The 24,789-nt window shown below is 46.3% G+C and overlaps 1 protein-coding gene across 1 annotated transcript in view; it reads right to left on the bottom strand.

Annotated features, from left to right (window-relative positions):
- The window catches only part of CCDC148 (coiled-coil domain containing 148), a 220,169-nt gene that overhangs the window by 40,727 nt on the left and 154,653 nt on the right, over window positions 1–24,789 (bottom strand). The window contains exon 10 of the mRNA XM_040440791.1: window positions 11,092–11,298. Coding sequence (XP_040296725.1) covers window positions 11,092–11,298 — 207 coding nt within the window. The remainder of the gene's footprint in view (window positions 1–11,091; window positions 11,299–24,789) is intronic.

The following is a 24,789-nucleotide window of genomic DNA, read 5'->3' as shown; positions in this document are numbered from 1 at the left end:
TTTTGGACCACTCTTCCTTTGGGGTCATTGTCCCGCTGGAAGACCCAAGAAGACCCAAGATCTCGGACGCAAACCCAGCTTTCTGACACTGGCCTCTACAGTGCGACCCAAAATCCATTAGTAATCCTCAGATTTCATGATGCCTTGCACACATTAAAGGCACCCAGTGCCAGAGGCAGCAAAACAACCCCAAAACATCAATGAACCTCCACCATATTTCACTGTAGGTACTGTGTTCTTTTCTTTGTAGGCCTCATTCCGTTTTCGGTAATCAGTAGAATATGCTTTACCAAAAAGCTCTATCTTGGTCTCATCTGTCCACAAGACATTTTCCCAGAAGGATTTTGACTTACTCAAGTTCATTTTTGCAAAATGTAGTCTTGCTTTTTTATGTCTCTGTGTCAGCAGTGGGGTCCTCCTGGGTCTCCTGCCATAGCGTTTGAAGTCATTTAAATGTTGACGGATAGTTCGCGCTGACACTGATGCTCCCTGAGCATGCATGACAGCTTGAATATCTTTGGAACTTGTTTGGGGCTGCTTATCCACCATCCGGACTATCCTGCGTTGACACCTTTCATCAATTTTTCTCTTCCGTCCACGTCCAGGGAGATTAGCTACAGTGCCATGGGTTGCAAACTTCTTGATAATGTTGCGCACTGTGGACAAAGGCAAATCTAGATCTCTGGAGATGGACTTGTAACCTTGAGATTGTTGATATTTTTCCACAATTTTGGTTCTCAATCCTCAGACAGTTCTCTTCTCCTCTTTCTGTTGTCCATGCTTAGTGTGGCACACACAGACACACAATGCAAAGACTAAGGCTGGTTTCACACGGGCGTTGCGGGAAAAGATGCGGGTGCGTTGCGGGAACATGTGCGATTTTTTTCCCCGCGAGTGCAAAGCGTTTTAATGTGTTTTGCACGCGCGTGAGAAAAATCGGCATGTTTGGTACCCAGACCCGAACCCGAACTTCTTCACAGAAGTTCGGGTTTGGGTTCAGTATTCAGTAAATTTTATTATTTTCCCTTATAACATGGTTATAAGGGAAAATAATAGCATTCTTTAATACAGAATGCTTAGTAGAAGGCCAATTGAGGGTTAAAAAAAATATATATAAATTTACTCACCTCCTCCAATTGATCGCGTAGCTGCCGGTCTCCTGTTCTTTCTTCAGGACCTGTCAAAGGACCTGTGGTGACATCACTGAGCTCATCACATGGTCCATTACCATGGTGATGGATCATGTGATGAGCACAGTGATGTCACCACAGGTACTTTGACAGGTCCTGAAGAAAGAACAGGAGACCGGCAGCTACGCGATCAATTGGAGGAGGTGAGTATATTAAAAAATTTTTATTTAACCCTCAATTGACCTCCTACTAAGCATTCTGTATTAAAGAATGCTATTATTTTACCTTATAACCATATTATAAGGGAAAATAATACAGTGAATAGACTTTCATCCTAGCAACCATGCGTGAAAATCGCACCGCATCCGCACTTGCTTGCGGATGTTTGCGTTTTTCACGCAGCCCCATTCACTTCTATAGGGCCCGCGTTGCGTGAAAAACGCACAATACAGAGCTTGCTGCAATTTTCACGCAACGCACAAGTGATGCGTAAAAAAAAACACCGCTCATCTGCACAGCCCCATAGAAATGAATGGGTCCGGATTCAGTGTGGGTGCAATGCATTCACCTCACGCATTGCAAACGTGCGGAAAACTCGCCCGTGTGAAAGGGGCCTTAATCAAAAAAGAAGTTTGCAAAAGACCATAAGGACAGGACCATAGAGGACTAGAGAAAGGTCATCTTTTCTGATGAGTCCTATTTTTAGCTTTGCCCAACACCAGGTCGTGTAATGGTTAGACGGAAATCTGGAGCGGGCTACAAGCCAAAGTGTGTTGCACCCACTGTGAAATTTGGTGCAGGATCGGGATGGGGGGGGGGGGGGGGGGGTGATGATGGGGGGGATTTTGCAAGGATGGAATTAGGCAGAGTTGTCTTCGTGAAGGACACATGAATCAAGCCATCTACAAAGTTCTCCTGGACGAAAACTTGCTTCCTTCTGCTCTGACAAGGTTTCCCAAATCTGATGATTGTTTTTTTCAGCAGGACAATGCACCATGTCTCACAGCCAGATCAATCAAGGTGTGGATGAAGGACCACCATATCAAGACCCTCTCATGGCCAACTCAATCTCCAGACTTAAACCCCATTGAAAACCTCTGGAATGTGATCAAGAAGAAAAATGATGGTCAGAATCCATCAAACAAAGCTGACCTGCTTGAATTTCTGCACCAGGAGAGGCATAAAGTTATCTAATGTGAAAGACTGGTGGAAAGCTTGCCAAGACGTATGAAAGCTGGGATAAAAAATCTGGGTTATTCCACAAAATATAGAATTCTGGACTTCATCTAAATTGAAACATTAGAACTGTGCTGTTTGAAAATGAATATGGACTTGTTTTCTAAGCATTTTTTGTATAGTTGTCATTTCTAAAAAAAGAAAGAAAAAAGCTGCTCTAAAATAAAAATAAAATTCTGTAATTTGTGAGAAATACTGTCAGTAGTTTATAGAATAAAATAAAACTGCTCACTTTAATCAAAACACATACCTAGAAACTAGAGAAACTGATAATTTTGCAGTGTTCTCTTAATTATATCCATAGCTGTATGTTCGCTTAATTTATTCATAGCTGTATATATTGTGGGGACTCGCTCTGGTAGACAGGATTAGCGGACGCAGTATAGAGGCAACAACAACTTCTTTGGATCAAACAGTTCAGTGTTTTATTCACACTTTAGGCAAGTAACAAAACAAGCAGTCATAATCAAACAAAAAGTCACCTTGCAGTGTTGTGGTAATTCTCACCATGCGGCAATTCTGCGTCAAAGAGTCCTTGCTGATAGCAGCACCAACCTGTTTTCACGCCAAACAGGTAGCAAGCCTTCATCCAGACACAAGGCTCCCAGATCCCAACACAGAGAGACATGGCTTCTGAGCCCAGCTGCCTATTTAAGGACAGCCAGGTGCTGCATTTAAAATCCGGTCCGGTATTTGACCTCACCTGGCTGTAAATCAGCCCAGCAGCACATGCTGGGAGGAAAATACCTGTTTTCCCAGACGAAACCTCTCACTGTGTCACAATATATATATATTATATATATATATATATACACTGCTCAAAAAAATAAAGGGAACACTTAAACAACACAATGTAACTCCAAGTCAATCACACTTCTGTGAAATCAAACTGTCCACTTAGGAAGCAACACTGAGTGACAATCAATTTCACATGCTGTTGTGAAAATGGGATAGACAACAGGTGAAAATTATAGGCGATTAGCAAGACACCCCCAATAAAGGAGTGGTTCTGCAGGTGGTGAACACAGACCACTTCTCAGTTCCTATGCTTCCTGGCTGAAGTTTTGGTCACTTTTGAATGCTGGCGGTGCTTTCACTCTAGTGGTAGCATGAGACGGAGTCTACAACCCACACAAGTGGCTCAGGTAGTGCAGCTTATCCAGGATGGCACATCAATGCGAGCTGTGGCAAGAAGGTTTGCTGTGTCTGTCAGCGTAGTGTCCAGAGCATGGAGGCGCTACCAGGAGACAGGCCAGTACATCAGGAAACATGGAGGAGGCCGTAGGAGGGCAACAACCCAGCAGCAGGACCGCTACCTCCGCCTTTGCGCAAGGAGGAACAGGAGGAGCACTGCCAGAGCCCTGCAAAATGACCTCCAGCAGGCCACAAATGTGCATGTGTCTGCTCAAACGGTCAGAAACAGACTCCATGAGTGTGATATGAGGGCCCGACGTCCACAGGTGGGGGTTGTGCTTACAGCCCAACACCGTGCAGGACGTTTGGCATTTGCCAGAGAACACCAAGATTGGCAAATTCGCCACTGGCGCCCTGTGCTCTTCACAGATGAAAGCAGGTTCACACTGAGCACATGTGACAGACGTGACAGAGTCTGGAGACGCCGTGGAGAACGTTCTGCTGCCTGCAACATCCTCCAGCATGACCGGTTTGGCATTGGGTCAGTAATGGTGTGGGGTGGCATTTCTTTGGAGGGCCGCACAGCCCTCCATGTGCTCGCCAGAGGTAGCCTGACTGCCATTAGGTACCGAGATGAGATCCTCAGACCCCTTGTGAGACCATATGCTGGTGCGGTTAGCCCTGGGTTCCTCCTAATGCAAGACAATGCTAGACTTCATGTGGCTGGAGTGTGTCAGCAGTTCCTGCAAGACGAAGGCATTGATGCTATGGACTGGCCCGCCAGACCTGAATCCAATTGAGCACATCTGGGACATCATGTCTCGCTCTATCCACCAACGTCACGTTGCACCACAGACTGTCCAGGAGTTGGCAGATGCTTTAGTCCAGGTCTGGGAGGAGATCCCTCAGGAGACCGTCCGCCACCTCATCAGGAGCATGCACAGGCATTGTAGGGAGGTCATACAGGCACGTGGAGGCCACACACACTACTGAGCCTCATTTTGACTTGTTTTAAGGACATTACATCAAAGTTGGATCAGCCTGTAGTGTGTTTTTCCACTTTAATTTTGAGTGTGACTCCAAATCCAGACCTCCATGGGTTGAAAAATTTGATTTCCATTTTTTTTTTTTGTGTGATTTTGTTGTCAGCACATTCAACTATGTAAAGAACAAAGTATTTCAGAAGAATATTTAATTAATTCAGATCTAGGATGTTATTTTTGTGTTCCCTTTATTTTTTTGAGCAGTGTATATATGTATATATATATGTTGTAATACCTTGGGCTCCTATGACCAGTTTTGAAGAAAGACAGGGACACAACAAAGTCTCTTCAACACGGTTTATTGCTTATTCCAGCCAACACACAGTTCAGTTACATCCGGATCGCAGCCGGGTCAGGTAATCAGCCCACAGGCCAGTGTTTGCATCACAAGTGCCTTTCAGTGTGTGATCTGCAGCCTCTCACTCAACAGACACACCCTGCTTCCTGCTGCTCACTTTTAAAACACAATTGTGGACATGAGCCACGTAAAAACCCCGGAGTGGATCACGGGGAGTAAGCACCCACCCAGCTCTTTGCTTACTCCCAGTAAAAGACAGGCCCGGGTTAGCCGATGCCAGCTATACTAGGTAACAACAGTGTCCAATATCTATCTTAGTGGACACTCTAGCTAGTGGCTTCCACTCCACCAAGGCTGGGTACCTTGGTGGCAAGTCTCAGGTGCATCCCTTCTAATATGTTTCCTGCAGCATTCTGGGAGACACATACTTTCCTTCGTATATGAGACCTGTCACTGCTTTGCACATTCTTAGCATTCTCTTGATGAGCTTCAAGAGGTAGTCCCCTGAAATGGATTTCACTTCACAGGTGTGCCCTGTCAGATTTAATAAGTGTGATTTCTTGCCTTATAAATGGGGTTGAGATCATCAGTTGCGTTGAGGAGAAGTCAGGTGGATACACAGCTGATAGTCCTACTGAATAGACTGTTAGAATTTGTATTATGGCAAGAAAAAAGCAGCTAAGTAAAGAAAAACGAGTGGCAATCATTACTTTAAGAAATGAAGGTCAGTCAGTCAGCCAAAAAATTGGGAAAACTTTTTGAAAGTAAGGACTATTTGACCATGAAGGAGAGTGATGGGGTGCTGCGCCAGATGACCTGGCCTCCACAGTCACCGGACCTGAACCCAATCGAGATGGTTTGGGGTGAGCTGGAACGCAGAGTGAAGGCAAAAGGGCCAACAAGTGCTAAGCATCTCTGGGAACTCCTTCAAGACTGTTGGAAGACCATTTCAGGGGACTACCTCTTGAAGCTCATCAAGAGAATGCCAAGAGTGTGCAAAGCAGTAATCAAAGCAAAAGGTGGCTACTTTGAAGAACCTAGAATATGACATATTTTCAGTTGTTTCACACTTGTTTGTTATGTATATAATTCCACATGTGTTAATTCATAGTTTTGATGCCTTCATAGTCATGAAAATAATGAAAACTCTTTGAATGAGAAGGTGTGTCCAAACTTTTGGTCTGTACTGTATGTATATATATATATATATATATATATACACACACACACACACCATAAGATGCACTTCTATCCCCCATAAATGGGGGGAAAAAATTGCAGTGTGTCTTATGGAGTGAGGGCCTACTGAGGGCTTCCATTATGGATGTGCTCATTAGTTCTCAGTAGAACTAGTGAGCAGGGAATGTATTGCTCCTGATGCTGGCTGTACATACCGCACCCTGGTCTTCTCTGTGTGCCGCACTGCACTGTCCTGACTGCAGTACTGCCCTAAGAAGAAGAGGTAAGCTCATTTATTTCTTTAATGTCTGATCTGAGGTGTAATGAGGAATGGGGGTCTGATGAGGAATGGGTGTCTGATTTAGGGTCTGATGAGGATTGGGGGTCTGATCTGAGGTCTGATGAGGATTGTGTGAGACTGATCTAAGGTCTGATTAGGATTGAGGGTCTGATGAAGATTGAGGGTCTGAAGAAAAATAATTTTTTGTTATTTTCTTCTACTAAATCCTAGGTGCGTCTTATGGAGCAAAAGATACAGTGTATATATACAAGTAGTACAACATTATAAAACATCTTCACTGCACATATGCAGAGGATACTGCTACATTCATGGCGCATGCACAAGATTTCAGGGTCAGGCATCTGAGCAGTAAGGATGCCTGGCCTTATCAATCTCATTGGGAGAGGGAGTGGAACTGGGAAAGGCATAGAGTGGCTAGGCTGGCCTGTGCACTACACAGATGGCCTATAGACTTGGTTTTAGAAACCCCTAAAGCAGGGGTGCACAAAATGTTTGGTCAGAGGGCAGCATTGTCATTAGGGATGAGCGAATTGACTTTGGATAAAACATCTGAAGTAATTTCTCATAAAACTTAGTTTCAATACTGTACGGAGAGAGCGCTCCGTACAGTATTAGAATGTATTGGTTCCGAAGAGCCGAAGTTATTACTTCGCAAAGTTAATAAATCAATTTCTGAAGTTATTATGCGAAGTCTCGCGAGACTTCGTGAAGTAATAACTTCAGCTCATCGGAGCCATTACATTCTAATACTGTACGGAGGGCTCGCTCCGTACAGTATTGAAACAAAGTTTTATGCGAATCGACTTCGGATGTTTCTGAAGTCGATTCGCTCATCCCTAATTGTCATACTGAACCACCCCCAAGGGCTGCAATAAAACGTATAGCAGTATTATAATCTGAGACATTTAAGGTAAATCAAAAATGTACAGATGTAGCAGGGATTCCTGGCCCGTTAACACACAAGCGTATCACGCTGGCTTAGTTTAAAAATGTGCAAAGCTTCTAAAGCTTAAAGTTGGTATTGAGTTACACTGATGTTGGCGCTTGCTAGATCTGTATGCCATAAATACACTGCCTGTCAAAAAAAAAAGTTGCCACCTGGATTTAACTAAGCAAATAGTTATGAGCCTCCTATTGGATAATTACTACATGGGCGATTATCTTTCAGCTGGCAGCAAGTTATTTAACCCCAACTGGTGAAATGAGTTGCTTCTCATTTCTTAAACAACCATGTAGAAAGACACATCTCGTGGTCGTGGAAAAGATGTTAGTCTGTTTGAGAAGGGTCAAATCATTGGCATGCATCAAGCAGAGAAAACATCTAAGGAGATCGCAGAAACTACTAAAATTGGGTTAAGAACTGTCCAACGCATTATTTAAAACTGGAAGGATAGTGAGGACCCATCGTATTCGAGGAAGAAATGTGGCGGGAAAAAAATCCTGAATGATCGTGATCGGCGATCATTTAAACATTTGGTGAAATCGAAGAAAAACAACTGTAGGACTCAGGGCTATGTTTAATAGAGAAAGTAAGAGCATTTCCAGACGCACAATGCGAAGGGAACTCAAGGGATTGGGACTGAACAGCTGTGTATCCGTAAGAAAACCACTAGTCAGTGAGGCAAACCGGAAAAAAAGGCTTCAATTTGATAGGAAGCATAAAGATTGGACTCTGGAGCAATGGAAGAAGGTCATGGGGTCTGATGAGTCCAGATTTACCCTGTTCCAGAGTGATGGGCGCATCAGGGTAAGAAGAGGGGCAGATGAAGTGATGCACCCATCATGCCTAGTGCCTACTGTACAAGCCTGTGGGGGCAGTGCTATGATCTGGGGTTGCTGCAGTTGGTCAGGTCTAGGTTCAGGAACAGTATGTGCTCCAAGAATGAGGTCAGCCGACTACCTGAACATACTGAATGACCAGGTTATTCCATCCATGGATTTTTTCTTCCCTGATGGCACGGGCATATTCCAAGATGACAATGCCAGGATTCATCGGGCTCAAAGTGTGAAAGAGTGGTTCAGGGAGCACGATACATCATTTTCACACATGGATTGGCCACCACAGAGTCCAGACCTTAAAGAGGACCTTTCACCTATTCTTACCCTATGAACTAACTATACAGATATGTAGAGCGGCGCCCGGGGATCTCACTGCACTTACTATTATCCCCGGGCGCCGCTCCGTTCTGCCGCTATGCCCTCCGGTATCTCCGTTCCCTAAGTTATAGTAGGCGGAGATACCAGTCCCTAAGTTATGGTAGGCGGAGTCTGCCCTAGCGCTGGCCAATCGCAGCGCAGAGCTCACAGCCTGTGAGGTTATTTTCTCCCAGGCTGTGAGCTCTGCAATGCGATTGGCCAGCGCTAGGGCAGACTCCGCCTACCATAACTTAGGGAACGGAGATACCGGAGGGCATAGCAGGAGAACGGAGCGGCGCCTGGGGATAATAGTAAGTGCAGTGAGATCCCCGGGCGCCGCTCTACATGTATGTATACTTAGTTCATAGAGTAAGAATAGGTGAAAGGTCCTCTTTAACCCCATTGAAAATCTTTGGGATGTGCTGGAGAAGGCAAGATCTTGGTGAAAAATTAATGCAACAATGGATGGAAAACAGGGGCGTAACTATAGGGGGTGCAGAGGTAGCAGTCGCTACCGGGCCCAGGAGCCTGAGGGGCCCAAAGACCCTTGTGCCACATAAGAAGACACGGATATTATAGAAAGTGTATGCAGGTTACACCTCTGGCTGGACAGAAGGGGTTAGATTAAGAATTTGGTATGGCGAGGGGGGGGTGCAGTTTCAATTTTTGCCTCATGCAGCACGAAGGTTTGAGGGAAGGGGGGCCCAAGCTGAACTCTTGCACCAGGGCCCATGAGCCTTAAGCTACGCCCCTGATGGAAAACTATCTTGTGACATTGCAGAAGCTTATTGAAACAATCCCATAGCGAACGCGTGCCGTAATCAAAGTTAAAGGCGGTCCAACAAAATATTAGAGTGTATGACCTTTTTTTGGGAGGTGACTTTTTTTTTGGACAGGCAGTGTATCTGGTAAGTGCAGGTTCCACTTTCAGGATTGCTGCCTCTTGGGAGAATGGGGGTCCCCTGCTCCTCCCCATAAACATTCAAAGAGGAGGACACCATGTATGCTTGTGAATCTCTCGTTGTATATTTTGGGTGTTGTGGTAACAGCCTGATATTTCACAACCCCCATAAATGACAAGTTAACATGAATAAATAGGCAGAAACTTTTCTAACTCATACTCCTTACTGCAGAGCCAAATAAGGGTCAAAGGACCCCGCATACAGGGACCCAGAGATGGTTACACAGTGCACCATTAGTACTTGCCATCTCTGCTTCTGAACTGTATGCCACGCTTCTACTCTCTGACATGGAAGGATTTCTGTATCCCGATGGTTAAGGGCACACAGAATGGAATCATGGTCCGCTGGTGGCCCCTGGGGTGCAGGCTGTGCACCTCTGCACTAAAGATTACAAGTGATCACTGGCAATCACAGCAGCACAGGGGCAGCCTGGGACCTTCAAATGGCCCTGGAAAAAAAACTAAAAAGTGGCTCCATTTTGTAGTCAGGTCCAAACTGACAGAAGGCGGGCCAACATAAGTAGGCAGGGCCAGCAATACCATATTGCGGCAGATTATACCACCCCAGCAGAGCTAAATACCACAGTGCAATACAAAATACTGCCCCAGCAGCACAAAATAACTCCCCAAAACTGCCCCTCTGTGGTGTCCAGCTGCCACATTCTGTCCCACTCCAGTTGCTCCAGGATGGCAATGCAATTGTATTAAGGAGTGTGGGAATTTATTCTGGTAGTTAGGATTAGCGGGGGCAGCACAGAGGCAAAGTACAAGTTCATGGTTCAAAACATCAGTGTTTATTCACACGTGAAAGCAAAACAAAAACGCAAGTTGCTTGGTGATCGTTCACACACATGAAAAGTTCATATACAAAACAGTCACCTTTTCTCCTGGGTGTTACTTCACACCCTGTTGGAAGTTCTGCTTTGTCATGTCCACAGGCAGGCGTTAGGCGGCCTGTTGGCCCTCAAACGGGTCTGAGCCCTGCAACCCGGCTCAAGCCGCGGATCCCAACACAGCCCTCAAATCACAGCACACAGACCTCCTGAGCTCCACTGTCAGACGGAGGTAATACTCCTCACCCGGCAGTGCTGGCTGGTTTTTATGCCTGGCAAAACCCGGCCTGGAACATGGGGAGTAGTCACCCACCCAGCACTTTGACTACTCCCAGTAAGAACCGTCCCAGATCAGCTATTAAAGCCATACTAAGTATCAAGGTGTCAAACAGCAACTGCTGCTGACACATAAAAACCATCTCTTACTCCACCGAGGCCAGGAACCTCGGTGACACGTACCTATCATCCACGATGATTCCTTGTACCTTCTTACAGGAGTCAGAAAGGGGGCATTGGATCATTACTTACCTGACTGCTATCCCCTTGGACATCGGCCCACCGGGAAGTTTCCCTGTAGGTCTATGGCCAGTCTGCCCCTGCAGCAGAGGACCACCTTCTAGTTGGGAGACACTTATAGCAAAAAGGAATTGAACAATATGGACATCTTCGCACTGCAGAATTAACATAGTCTCGATATTGTTACTTTGGCCTATGACATAAATGCTTAAACGATTGGAAAGGAGATGTAACCTAATGTTACGCGGTGTGACTAGGTCCACTTTTAGGTAACGGGTTTTACATATGAGGGATAGAATGGTATTGCATGTCACAATCACTTACCTTTTCTTTAAGTTCACTACAGATCTCTTGCTGTTGTTTCCTGTCATTTGCTACAAAGAGCTCTATTTCATACATAGAACCCGCCTCTGCAATGGTCATTGCTGCCTTGACGAGAAAATCTTTTTTATAGCGTGTCCAACTCTCCATCAATGCTCTTCTTTGATCTTTATTGAAGCGGTGCAAGTCCCACATCTTTTCATGGCTCACCTACACAGGGAACATAATGTAAGTGACAACCAAGCCCCCTGCTAAGCCATTCTCAAAAACAAACCACAAAGGGGACCTGTGGTTCATGGTCATCGTAATGGACATATCTGAACTGAAAACAATTAAATAGTCACGCATACCCTCCTTACTCCTTCAAGCCTGTAACAGCTTCTTGCAGATTTTAAGAAGTATTTAACTTCAGTGTTTTCCAAATTGTGTTCCACGGGATATAATTTGCCCCCAGTTTACTTGAAAGCTTCATAAACACAAGAACCTAACACTACTTTAAAGGAACCCAAATATAAGTAAGACTGGAAAATATATGTATCCTGCTAATTGAGGTAAAGGTTAAAGGAGTAGTCGGGTTACTTAAAGTTATCCCCTGTTCACAGGATAGGGGATAACTATTAGATCGGTGGGGGACCTACTGCTGGAACCCACACCGTTCACGAGAACAGGGGCCCCGTACCCCCTGCAGCACCCCAAGATGAACGGAGTGGCCGGCTGGCCATGCGTGAGGCCGCTCCATTAATTTATATTGGAGTTCCAGAGATAGCTGAGCACTGTACACTGTTACCTCTCATAGAAATGAATAGAGCGTTCATGCGCATGTGCGACCGGCCGCTATGTTCAATTCAGGGGGTAGGACCCCCACCTATCTAATAGTTATCCCCTATCTTGTGGGTAGGTGATAACTTCAAAAAACTGGAATACCCCTTTAAGGTAGAGAATACCTACAAAACTCCACAGGGGAATAAACAACAGAAAACGGTTCCACATGATTGATTTTTCATGTAAACATACTTAGTCACTAAAGTGTAGCTCGAAAAATCAATGTTAGACCAGCACCTCCAAACAGTATGAAATAAAGTACAGGTGCACGCTACCAAGGCTGACATGCAAAAGCAAATACTATGGAGGTTATTTATCAGAAACAGGCCTTTTATGCCGGTGTTTGATACACCCGTGCTGCCAGACTGTGCCTGATTTATGAGGAGGCGCACGCACACTGATTTCAATGTAGGGCACAGTAAGAAGGGGTTTGAATTACTGCAGTCCTTTACTTACTCCCTGCTGATGTCAGCTATAGGAGCAGATAGATAGAGAGAGAAATGGATAAAATAACTTGAATATATCACACAGATTATTGCAAGCTGTATGTGTATCCTTACAGGGAGCGATGTAATAGGGTCTTGTGATTACAGCAGCATCAGATCTAATTAAAGGTAATCTGTCATCTGGATTTTCAAATAGGAACTACCAGCAACATATTATGAGGCTCTTTAATAGCTATACTAACATCCTCTTCGATTTGCTGGCTGATAATGAATCCTGTAGAAATAGTCAAAAGGTCAATCTCAACAGTCAAACAGGTCCCGCTGTAATCAAGCCCACTGAGGTATCATTGGTATGCCAAAGAGGGTCCGATGTCAGCAGAATAAGTGCTGAAACTCTAGGACTGTGTATCCCTGCTTCCGGCAAATGCACAGTGCACATATAAAGCAGAAAAAAGCACAACCAAGATTTCGGCAGTGATGCTGCTCTGTTGGCCCTCATTGGCATGTCAATCACGCCTCAATGGACGTAATTACAGGGGGACTGTGTGACTATTGAAAGTAATAGCTTCGCCCAGATGACTAGTTTGAGGGTATTAGGTCATCAATATCTGATCAGTGTGGGTCTGACTCCCAGCAACCCTGCCGATCAGCTACTTCAAGAGGCCGCTGTGGCCTCCTCCCAGGCCAGTGACATCATGTTCATAGGTCACATGGCCTATTTGCAGCTCTTTCCCATTCAAGTGAATGGGCCTGGGCTGCAATACCAAGCACAGCCAGTATACAATATATGGCTTTGTGCTTGGTAGGCTGTGAGGGGGCCGCAGCGCTCGCCAGAGTACCGCAGCCTCTTTAAAAACAGCTGATAGGTGGGGGTGCCAGGAATTGGACATCTCACCTATCAGATATTGATGACCTTTCCCGAGGATAGGCTATCAGTATTAAACTCCCGGAAACCCCCTTTAAAGGTCTAAAGCACAAATGGCTGAGCACTGAAGGGAAAGGCTTCAAAAAGAATCTCATATCGACTTTTATTTTTCACTGGAGTTTAACATCTTAATGCAAGGAAATCTAATTTATGCTGAACAGTGCATATGTAGTCCTGCATAAAACATTTTACAACTTTGCATGATTCATAAAAATAAAAAATAAAAAAAGTGCCAAAATGAAAAATCTTAACTTAGTTTTCCAAATATAGTGCATTTAACAATTATTGTATTTATGTCTAACCCCCTGTGCCACCTATAAGCACTAGAGGCTGCAATACCTTCTGTCTAGTGCCAAGCTTACTACAGCCATAGTCACGTCTGCACATTTGTGCCACTGCTGGTATTTAACGTCGTAGGATTTGGCAGTAGGTAGAGATGATTATGGGATTATGCTACGGCTTGGAAAATGTTCAAGAGTAGTTGATGAGAATGGTATTCCTAGACCTTGCTGGATGAAGTAAAAGTCTGAATTTCTTATCGTAGCTAGGACTGGATCAAGGTGTATCCTTGAAAGCGGTGGATGAAAGTAGACACAGGAGTGCAGGTCCAGCTTGGAACATAATGCTATTTTTCCCATGATAATAGAACTTGTTCTCGTTTTCTTAGATTCATTTTTTTCAGTCAAGGAAGAAAAGGTATAAAAGATAAGTCACTTACATTACTCTGCAACATAAAAAGGGGACGTTCATCTTAAAGGAGTATTCCAGGATTTTAACACTGATGGTCTATCCTCAGGACAAGCCATCAATATCCGATCAGCAACCAAAATCCCCGACGATCAACTGATCCTAAGTAGCTGTCAGAAGTCAGCGCTGGAACTGCACAGCTCCGTCCACTATGTAATGAGAGATGAAAAATAAAAAAAACTGGAGACAGCACGTCCACAGTGATGGAATTTAATCCGGATGTAATGGACAGGACTGGTTGATGTAATTGGGAATAGCACTACAGTACCCAGCTTCATCCAGTACACAACGGATGGAGCTGTGTAGTTCTTGCACCAGAGCTATTTGGGTACAGCTGAACAGTGCGGCTGTGGGTTGTCGGACCCCCACCAAACAGATATTGATGGCCTATCCTAAGAATAGGTCATGAATCAGACCCAGACTGGCAATCTGTCGTGGCAGGCAAAATCCCAATTCGGGGCCTGGGCCCCTAATGATTTGTCCCAGGTCCCGAATGTACTGCCTGCCAGCTAGATACAACTGTATTCCTATCCTCAGGATGGCAATACAATTTAATCTAACGCCCTGCAAGAGCTGAAGGACCTGTGAAGACATCACAGTCCATGTGATCAGTTCTAAATGCAGTAGCTGAAAAGGACCTGCGATAATGTCACCATCATGTTACCAGTGCAGGACAGAAATGGCTCAGCAGTGGAGAGAAGCTGTGGTGATTAGTGTTGGGTGAGCATGCTCGGCCAAACACCATTTTCACTCAAGCATCGCGATGCTCGGCATATCGCCGTGTTCGGCCGAACACCGCGTGTGCTCAAGTGCGGTGCTCGAGTCTCCTCCCCGCATGTTTGTTGGCTGCTTCACAGCCAATAAACGTGCAGGGATGTACTGGCCCTCACTATAATGCCGTAGACATGTTGGTTACTGGCATTACAGTGATTGGCTGGCCGGAACGCGTCATCGGGTGCTATATAACACCCGATGACACGTGCTTCGGCTCAGTCTTAGGGTCCATTCACACGTCCGTGGGGTATTGTGGATCCGCAATACACTGGGCCCCACATGGCCGGCACTAAAGAGAGAAGGCCTATTTCTTGCGGAGCTGCAGGCCGGAAGTTCGGGGCCGCGCTCCGGAAATGCGGATGCGGAGAGCACATAGTGCACATTCCGCCCCCTAAGAGAATTAATGGGTTCGCACCCGTTCCGCACAATTGCAGAACGGATGCGGACCACACTTGCGGACGCGTGAATGAAGCTTTAGTCAGGGAGAGCTGCAGCAGAAGGGACAGATAGTGTAGGGACAGGAATTGTTTAGTGTTGACAGGTTTTAGAGACCCAAAAGTCCTTTAAAGGACTATTGTTTTATCTGGCTGCAATACACAGGTGAAACTTGAAAAATTAGAATATCGTTCAAAAGATTATTTATTTCAGTAATGCAACTTAAGAAGGAGTTGCATTAATGCAACTTAAAATTAGAATATTGTGAAAAGATTCAATATTCTAGGCTCAAAGTGTCACATTCTAGTCAGCTAATTAATCTATACCCCCTGAGCAAAGGGTACCTGAGATTGTGCCTTTGGGGTTTTCATAAGCTGTAAGCCATAATTATCCAAATTATAACAAATAAAGGCTTGAAATATCTCACTTTGCATGTAATGAGTCTATCTCATATATTAGTTTCACCTTTTAAGTTGCATTACTGAAATAAATGAACTTTGCACGATATTCTAATTTTTAGAGTTTCACCTGTACTGTATATTATTAGCGCAACCTATATATTACATGCAATTGTTTGGCCGCTGCTGACAGTGACACAACCTCTGCTACATCTGTTGTGTTACATTAGCGCATCCTAAATATTTGTGACATTCAGCGCAATCTGGTGACAGCGACATTACCTGTGCTACATCTCCTGTATAACTCTTGCGCATCCTAAATATCTGTGACATTCAGTCAAATTTTTTCGCCGCTGGTGACAGAGACATTAGCTGCACTACATACATCTCCTGTATAACATTTGCGCATCCTAAATATCTGTGACATTGTCAAATTTTTTCGCTGCTGGTGACAGCGACATTACCTGCGCTACATTTCCTGAATAACGTTTGCGCATCCTAAATATCTGTGACATTCAGTCTAAATTTTTCCCCGCTGGTGACAGCGACATTACCTGCGCTACATCTCCTGTATAATGTTTGCGCATCCCATAACGTTTGCGCATCCTAAATATCTGTGACATTCAGTCAAATTTTTTCGCCGCTGGTGACAGTGACATTACCTGTGCTACATCTCCTGTATAATGTTTGCGCATCCTAAATATCTGTGACATTCAGTGTAATTTATTTGCGCATACACTTACAAAACCTGCGCTACTGTACGTGTGACATACTTGCAAGCATATATACCATTTAATATGATGAAGGCGAGCAGTAAGGGACGGGGAAGTGGCCTTGCTGCTGATTGTGCACGCAGAGGGGTGCACGCGGTGAAACTGTGCAGTCCCAGTTTGCAGGGCGGCGCAGGAGACCACTCTCGAAGTTACACCAGTGCGACCCGGTGGTCGGTTGGATTGCAGCAGATAATGCTTCCAGTCGGTTAAGCACCACCCTGTCTTCCACAAAGTCCACTCTCGGTAGCCAAGAGTCTGGTCAACAGTCTGGTCAACGGTAGCCAAGAGTCTGGTCAACAGAATCCTCACCCTGATGATCCTCCCACCATTCCTTGATTTGGGCCTCTCGCCAAGCCCGCTTGAAGAGGGACATGAGGAGATCTTGTGCACTGATTCCCAAACTCTTGAGCATCCACAGTCAGAAGAAGATGATGGTGGGGAACGGCAATTAGTGTTTCACAAGTTGGATGATGATGAGACACAGTTGCCAATAAGTCAATGGCAATTAGTGTCTCAAGAGGTTGATGATGAGGATGAGACACAGTTGTCAATAAGTGAGGTTCTTGTTAGGTCAACAAGTCAGGAGGATGACCAGAGTGAGGAAGTGGAAGAGGAGGTGGTGGACGATGAAATCACTGACCCAACCTAGGAAGGTGGCAAGCCGAGCGAGGACAGAAATACAGAGGGGGAGGGATCCACAGCACCGCAACAGGCTGGAAGAGGCAGTGGGGTGGCAAAAGGGAGAAGGGGTGCCAAACCAAACACGCCTGCAACTGTTCCCCGGAGATCCCCTTGCGGCAATCTCCATTGCCAAGGGGTAGGTGTTCCGCAGTCTGGCGCTTTTTGAGGAAAGTGCGGACGATAAAAGAATTGTCATTGGCATTGCCGTACCAAAATAAGCAGAGGCGTGAACACTAGCAACCTCACCACCACCAGCATGATCCGCCACAAGGCATCAAAGCACCCTAATAGGTGAGCCGAACGCCTGGGTCCACAATCAGTGTCTGCTGGTCACACCACACCCCTGTGTTACGTGCTGGCCAATCCCCTGTCCAAGACACAGGCCCGGATGCCTCCCGCCCTGCACCTAGACCTTCGCAAGCACCATCAGCTAGCACATCCACTTCTGTGTCCCAGCACAGCGTACAGACGTCCATACCCCAGGCGTTTGAGCGAAAGCGCAAATACCCAGCCGCAGGCAATAGCACTAAATGCGCACCTTTCCAAATTGCTAGCCCTGGAAATGTTGCTATTTAGGCTTGTGGACACTGAGGCTTTCCACAGCCTGATGGCGGCGGCTGTCCCTCGTTACTCAGTCCCCAACCACCACTATTTTTCCCGGTGTGCCGTCCCCGCCTTACACCAGCATGTGTCCCGTAACTTCACTCGTGCCCTCACCAACGCAGTTAATGGGAAGGTCCACCTAACGACTGACACATGGACAAGTGCTTTTGGCCAGGGACAATACATTTCCCTGACGGCACACGGGGTGAACGTTGTGGAGGCCGGGAGTGAGTCGTAACCTGGGATGGCACAGGTGCTACCGACGCCAAGGATTGCCGGCCCTACTTCCATCAGGATTTCCACCACCACCTAGATTAGTGGCTGCAACCCCCCCTTCTCCTCCTCCACTTCCACCTCTAAATTCTCATCTTGCAGCACCAGTCAGCTATCAGTCAGTAGCTGGAAGCAGTGTAGCACTGCAGTGGGGATCAGCAACAGGCCGTGCTGAAACTTATTTGCTTAGGTGACAAACAGCACACTGCCGCAGAGCTGTGGCAGGGTATAAGGGACCAGACTGATCTGTGGCTCTCGCCACTCAACCTACAAACAGGCATGGTTATGTCTGATAATGTCCGTAACTTGGTGGTGGCTTTGGAGCTCGGCAAGCTCACACACATACCATGCCTAGCCCACGTGTTCAACTTAGTGGTTCAGCGGTTTCTCAAAACCTACCCCAATTTGGTGAAGGTGAGCCGCGTGTGTGCCCATTTTTGAAAATCAGCTACAGCTGCCACCGGTTTGGCAACGCTGCAGCAGCGCTTGCAATTGCCAGCTCACCGCCTGTTGTGCGACGTGAGCACGTTGCACATGTTGGCCAGACTTTGTGAGCAGCAGAGGGCAGTAGTGGAATACCAGCTGCAACAAGGTCGTTGCCTTTCCAGTTAGCTTCCGCTCTTCACAAGCAACGAGTGGGCATGGATGTCTGACCTGTGTGAGGTTAAAGGCAACTTTGAGGAATTAACACAGATGGTGATCAGCGATGCCGCTATTATCAGCGTAACCATCCTACTTCTGTGTCTACTGAGACGCTCGCTGCTCACAATGAAGGCAGACGCTTTGCATGTGGAAGAGGTGGAAATGGGGGAAGACAGTACACAGGGTGATAGCCAGACCACCCTCAGTTCGTCTTCCCAGCGCGAATTGGAGGATGATGAGGATGAGGAAGAGGAGCAGAAGACAGTTGCCTCCGCTACAGAGGGTAGTACCCATAGCAGGTTTATTCCATCTGTTCAGCGTGGATGGGCCGAAGAGGAGGAAGAGGATGAGGAGATTGAGAGTCATCCTCCTGAGGAGGACAGCGAAGTCTTGTCTGTTGGGACTCTGGCACACATGGTTGACTTTATGTTATGCTGCCTTTCCCGTGACCCTCGGGAACTTCTCATCTCTCATTCCTGTGGTGGAGAGGACTAGCAAAATGGTGCAATACCAGAAGGTCCTTGTGGAAAAATTGCTCCAAAAATTTCCAGCTGACAACACAGGCGGCAGAGTATGTAGTTCCTTGGGCAACCGAGGAGGGGAGACGAGGGGAACTCACAGCAGTTCCAACAGAGGCAGGGAAACACTCTCCAAGGCCTGGGACAGTTTCATGACACCCTGCCAGCACCCTCACCCTGATGCGTGGCGTAGTGTCACAAGGAGGGAAAAGTTTTGGAAGATGGTGAAGGAGTACGTAGCAGACCGTGTCAGCGTCCTCAGTGATCCCTCTGTGCCTAACAACTATTGGGTGTCCAAGCTGGACACGTGGCACGAACTGGCGCCCTACGCCTTGGAGGTGCTGGCCTGCCCGGCCGCCAGCGTTTTGTCAGAGCGGGTATTAAGTGCATCCGCCTGTCAACTGAAAATGCTGACAGGTTGACTCTTATCAAAATGAACAAGGCCTGGATTGCCCTGGACTTCTCTACTCCACTAAAGGGAAAGCGGCTGAAAATAAAGGCACTTTAAATGTGGCTTTTATGGTGTATTGAATACACTGTATTCCCATGCACCCCTTCCACCACAAAAAAGCGTATATGGTCCAATCTTCCCTTTCTAGTCCTCCTCTTCGATCATATCAACATGCTTATTAGGCTGCCCTCTCTCCTAATGTTTTAGAGGGTCAGCTCAGCAGCAGACACTTACCCCTAATGTTTTAGAGGGTCACCAGCAGGCCCTCGCCCATAATGTTTTAGAGGGTCAGCTCAGCAGCAGACCCTCACCCCTAATGTTTTAGAGGGTCAGATCAGTAACAGGCCCTCACCCCTAATGTTTTAGAGGGTCAGCTCAGATGCAGACCCTCACCCCTAATGTTTTAGATGGTCAGCTCAGCAGCAGACCCTCGCCCCTAATGTTTTAGATGGTCAGATCAGCAGCAGGCCCTCACCCCTAATGTTTTAGAGGGTCAGCTCAGCAGCAGACCCTCACCCCTAATGTTTTGGATGGTCAGATCAGCAGCAGGCCCTCACCCCTAATATTTTAGAGGGTCAGCTCAGCAGCAGACCCTCACCCCTAATGTTTTGGATGGTCAGATCAGCAGCAGGCCCTCACCCCTAATGTTTTAGAGGGTCACCAGCAGGCCCTTGCCCTTAAAGGGGTTATCCGAGTTATGGGAAAAAAAATAAAACCTAACAAAATTAATCAGGATATACATATACATTAGTCAAGCTTGATTTTTTAAAAAAAAACAACGATCTTTACACCTTTTCTAGGTTCTGTTATTGCTGTGTTTACATGCAGCAGTAACAACAATGACTCATCTCTCCCTCATGAATATTTGTGGGAGGGGATCTGTGGATGGCACTGTTTAGGGGGGAGATCTGTGTGGATGGCACTGTTTAAGGGAGGGGGGATCTGTGGATGGCACTGTAGGGGGATCTGTGGATGGCACTGCCTGCCATCCACAGACCACAGATCCCCCTACAGTGCCATCCACAGATCCCCCTCCCCGACGCTCACAGCAGCAGTACTAATCAGTCCCTTCATTTCTCAATGCAGAGCTATTTTCTTATTATTTTGAAATCTCTGAGTCTCTGACTCTTACTTTGGCTGAGCTCTGGTAACAACAGCAGGCAGTGCAGGCAGCGTTCATTCACTGATGTCACGCGCCTGCTCCGCCTAGTGGGAGGAGCAGGCGCGTGACGTCAGTGACAGTGAGTGAGCGCCGCCCCCCGAACTGCCTGCTCTGCTATTACCGGAGTACAGAGCTAAGAATGCAAGTAAAGAGCTCACTACAGCGCCCTGTATATTCTAACCCCCAGGCAAGCGTCCCTGTCACCATGGGAACGCTTGGGGGTTAGAATATACCATCGGATTTGAGTTTTTTTACGATCTCACTGAGCTCGAAAAACTCAGATCCGATGGTATATTCTAACCAGGCAAGCGTCCCCGTCACCATGGGAACGCCTGGGGGATAGAATATTTTATACCATTGGATCTTCTGACTTTTACTCTGCTTGGCCAGCTCGGGGCCCCAACCAGTTCGGGGCCCCAAGCTATTGCTGGTTTTGCCTGGCCTGATGATCGCGCATATGCGATCACCTATTAGCCGCAGGGAGGAACTTTGAGGTAGCCGCGGCACAAGTGAGGATCGCGCATGCGCGATCAACTCACAGCCGCACGGACTGTAATCCAGAGAGGTGGGGGCGTGGCCAAGGCTGATGACGTTCCGTTTACATGGCTTAGTCACTCCGACAAGCAGAGAGCTCCATGTAAACGGAACGTCACAGCTGATGACGTGGGCAGTCACATGACTGTTTAGTGTAGCAGAGAAACGGCACAAGATAGGTACTGCAAGTTATTTAGGAAAACTAATGTATAGGGGAAATAAAGCCATAGAGAGAAATTAAGTTAACTCGGATAACCCCTTTAATGTTTTTGAGGGTCACCAGCAGGCAATCAATCATAATTTTTCAAGGGTGTGTATGATGCCCTCCTTTATGTGTAATAAAGGGTTTATTGGAGTGCTGGTACCTTGTAATCTTTGGCAGCCCTTTCACTTAGTACATAGGCTTTATGAGTGTATGAGTCCCACTACCTGAACAATTGTACCACAGTGTGAATGAGGCCCTCCTTTATGTGATATACGGGTCGTATCGGAGTGCCTCTTCCTTGTAATTTTTGGCAGCACTTGCACTTTATATACAAGTAAATATACAGGAAAGAATGTTTCCTAACAATTTTTCCTCTAAAATCGATTTTATCTTCGGTTTTGTGCCTATTATTGTCAGTCTGTAAAAGTTGCTTAATACTCGCACAACATCGTTCCCAGCAGCGACCTGGGAGTCCAAGATGCATCCAGACATCCTCCCCATGCTGTTCCCGAACCATTTCAGTGGTGTTTACATCAATTTCTGACCTTTTCCTATGAACCCTAACCTGTCACCACTAGGCAAATAAAGTCTTTCCTGGGAATAGTGGGCTATTACATGAGGTTTGTTTCCTACTTTGCTACTCTAGCCGCCCCCTTGACAGGACTCTTGAAGACACAAGTCAATGATGGTTTGCTGGGATGATCGGGCGGAGGAGGATTTCTCCGCTTTGAAGTCGGCCTTGTGCGGGTCCCCGATTTTGGTTACGCCCGACTTCAAAAGGGAGTTTATAGTACAGACCAATGCCTCCGAAGTAGGCCTCGGTGCTGTACTGTCTCAGGAAGTGAATGGGGAGGAGCATCCCGTTGTCTTCCTCAGCCGTAAGCTCACCCCAGCTGAGACCCGGCATAGTATAGTGGAGAGAGAGTGCCGCTATTATTTATTAAGGAGAAAATTCTGCTTGGTGACTGACCACTCCCCTCTCGAGTGGATGAGCCAGTCCAAGGACAGAAATGCCCGGGTCACCCGATGGTTTCTCTCCCTACAAAACTTTACGTTTTCGGTGGAACACAGGGCAGGCCGCTTACAGGGAAACGCGGATTCCCTGTCCTGGGTACACTGTCTGGCGTGTGTTCACCCCCTCAGGGTTGAACAAAGGGGGGGAGGGTATGTGACACAGTGAGAGGTTTTGTCTGGGAAAACAGGTATTTTCCTCTAATACCGGAACAGATTTAAAGTGCCGGTTCGGGTTTTAGCAGCACCTGGCTGTCCTTAAATAGGGAGTGGGGCTTAGAAGCCGTGTCTCTGTGTTGGGATCTGGGAGCCTTGTGTCTGGATGAAGGCTTGCTACCTGTTTGGCATGAAAACAGGTTGGTGCTGCTATGAGCAAGGACTCTTTGAGGCAGAATTGCCGCATGGTGTGAATTACCACCAACAATGCAAGGTGACTTTTTGTTTGATTATGACTGCTTGTTGTGTCACTTGCCTAACGTGTGAATAAAACACTGAACTGTTTGATCCAAAGAACTTGTTGTTGCCTCTATACTGCGTCCGATAATCCTGTCTACCAGAGCGAAACCCCACACTACCCAGTGTTTGAAAAAAAAAAACACAAAAAATCCGCGTGCATTCCGCATTTTATGGAACGTCCGGCCCATAATAGAACAGTCTGATCCTATTTTTTGGGGGGACAAGTTGATAAAAAAAAAAGGTGAATCGCGCGGTTTTTAGTTATTTATTTTTTCTGTTACGGCGCTCACGGCATAGGCAATATTTTGAGAAATAAAAGCTGTCTACTTACACACGGGTGAGTGCCGCTGCCTATTTTCACTTCTACATTAGTTCCGCTTTGTACCTTATCTGTTACGTCCAGCTGAGCACCACCGATCGTGTGTGTCCTCTTCAAGCCACGCCAGCGTTTCATTCATGTGTGCTGAGCCGTTGTAGTGGTGCCGCCCCCTACCTTATCTCACTTGTATCATTCAGGACTGTTGCTTTGGGGCTCGAGCACACTACGTCACGCTGATTAAGCACAGAAGATATTTTGTTACGATCGCTATTGTTGGTTTACTATGGCTACTGAGGCATCCAGCCAATCGTTACTTGAAGGCAGACAAGGGGCGGAGGATTTCTTTGCACAGTGCAACGTCAAGGACGCTTTGCAAAACCTGAGCACCCGCGCGCTTGAAATTAAAGTTGCGCAGTTAGCAGAAAAAGAAATACGTCTTTTCTGGACAGTAAAATCACTAAAGTCCTATAAGGAGAGTGGAAGGGTGCCCAGAGGTTTAAGGATTTATAAATTTCCTGCACAATATGAGCATGACGAGGCCTTTTTAAAGGAATGGCAAACACTCCACATGGGCTTCTCTCTGCAAATACTAGAAATGGTTCTAAACAGAGATATTAAGGAGTATGACGTAACCAAAAATGAACTTGACAAAGCACGGACAGAACTAGAATCTAGACTGTCTGACAACCTCCTGGACACGTTTGATAAAAAGCTGAACAAGAAGCTGACCATCACACAGGCGGAAGTTAAAGAAAGAAAAAGAGATAAATTTGTCAGAGACAAGCATGATTACGAGTCCGGCTCCATTTTCAATTGGAATACCGGTAGAAGGTTTAACAAAAAGCAACAAAAGAAAAAAAACGTACCGTCGTCAAAATAACGATTACTGGACGACTGATTCCGACTCCAGCATTTCAGATGATCCCAGTCCAATACCAGCTGACGCTGTAAGCGAACCCTTCGACCCTTTAGGAAAAAGACCAGAAGAGGAGGGAGAAAGACCAGCAAGAGGAAGAGGGATCAGGAAGTCAGGAAGGGAGAAGAAACAGGTTTCGTGGAGGAAGTAGATACCTCCCTACCCCCTGACGAAAATCTAGTGATCAATTTGACGGACCGTCAATTACCACCTGGCTGTATGAAGGTTCTGAATAAAGGACTTGGCTACAGTCTAACTGAAAAGTTTGATCCCGTTACTTTTGAAATTGATCTATTCAAAGCCACTCGTAAATTACACCTACATAAGCTATTCAGGGATACCCCACAGAAGTTACCTACCACCCAGGGGGAGTCACCACTCTACCCTAACCCCAGAGCTTTTCACATATCCACTAGATTTAGTGAAGAAGAGCTAGCCTGTCTCGAGTTCCTCACTGGAATGGATGTTGTTGAGGAATTTCCACCTGATGCCTCTGTGGATCCATTTACAGGTGGAGTTAGGTCCACTTTTTGCCCCCCTATGCCCGCCGGTAGTAGCATTGATATCTTTCAACACCAGGTTATGAGGGATATCAAAGCAGTTATTTATT

This window comes from Bufo bufo, chromosome 7 (genome assembly GCF_905171765.1).
Source record: "Bufo bufo chromosome 7, aBufBuf1.1, whole genome shotgun sequence".
Taxonomy (NCBI): Eukaryota; Metazoa; Chordata; class Amphibia; order Anura; family Bufonidae; genus Bufo; species Bufo bufo.
The sequence above is the reverse complement of the archived record's forward strand: the minus strand, read 5'-3'. Positions and strand labels throughout refer to the sequence as shown.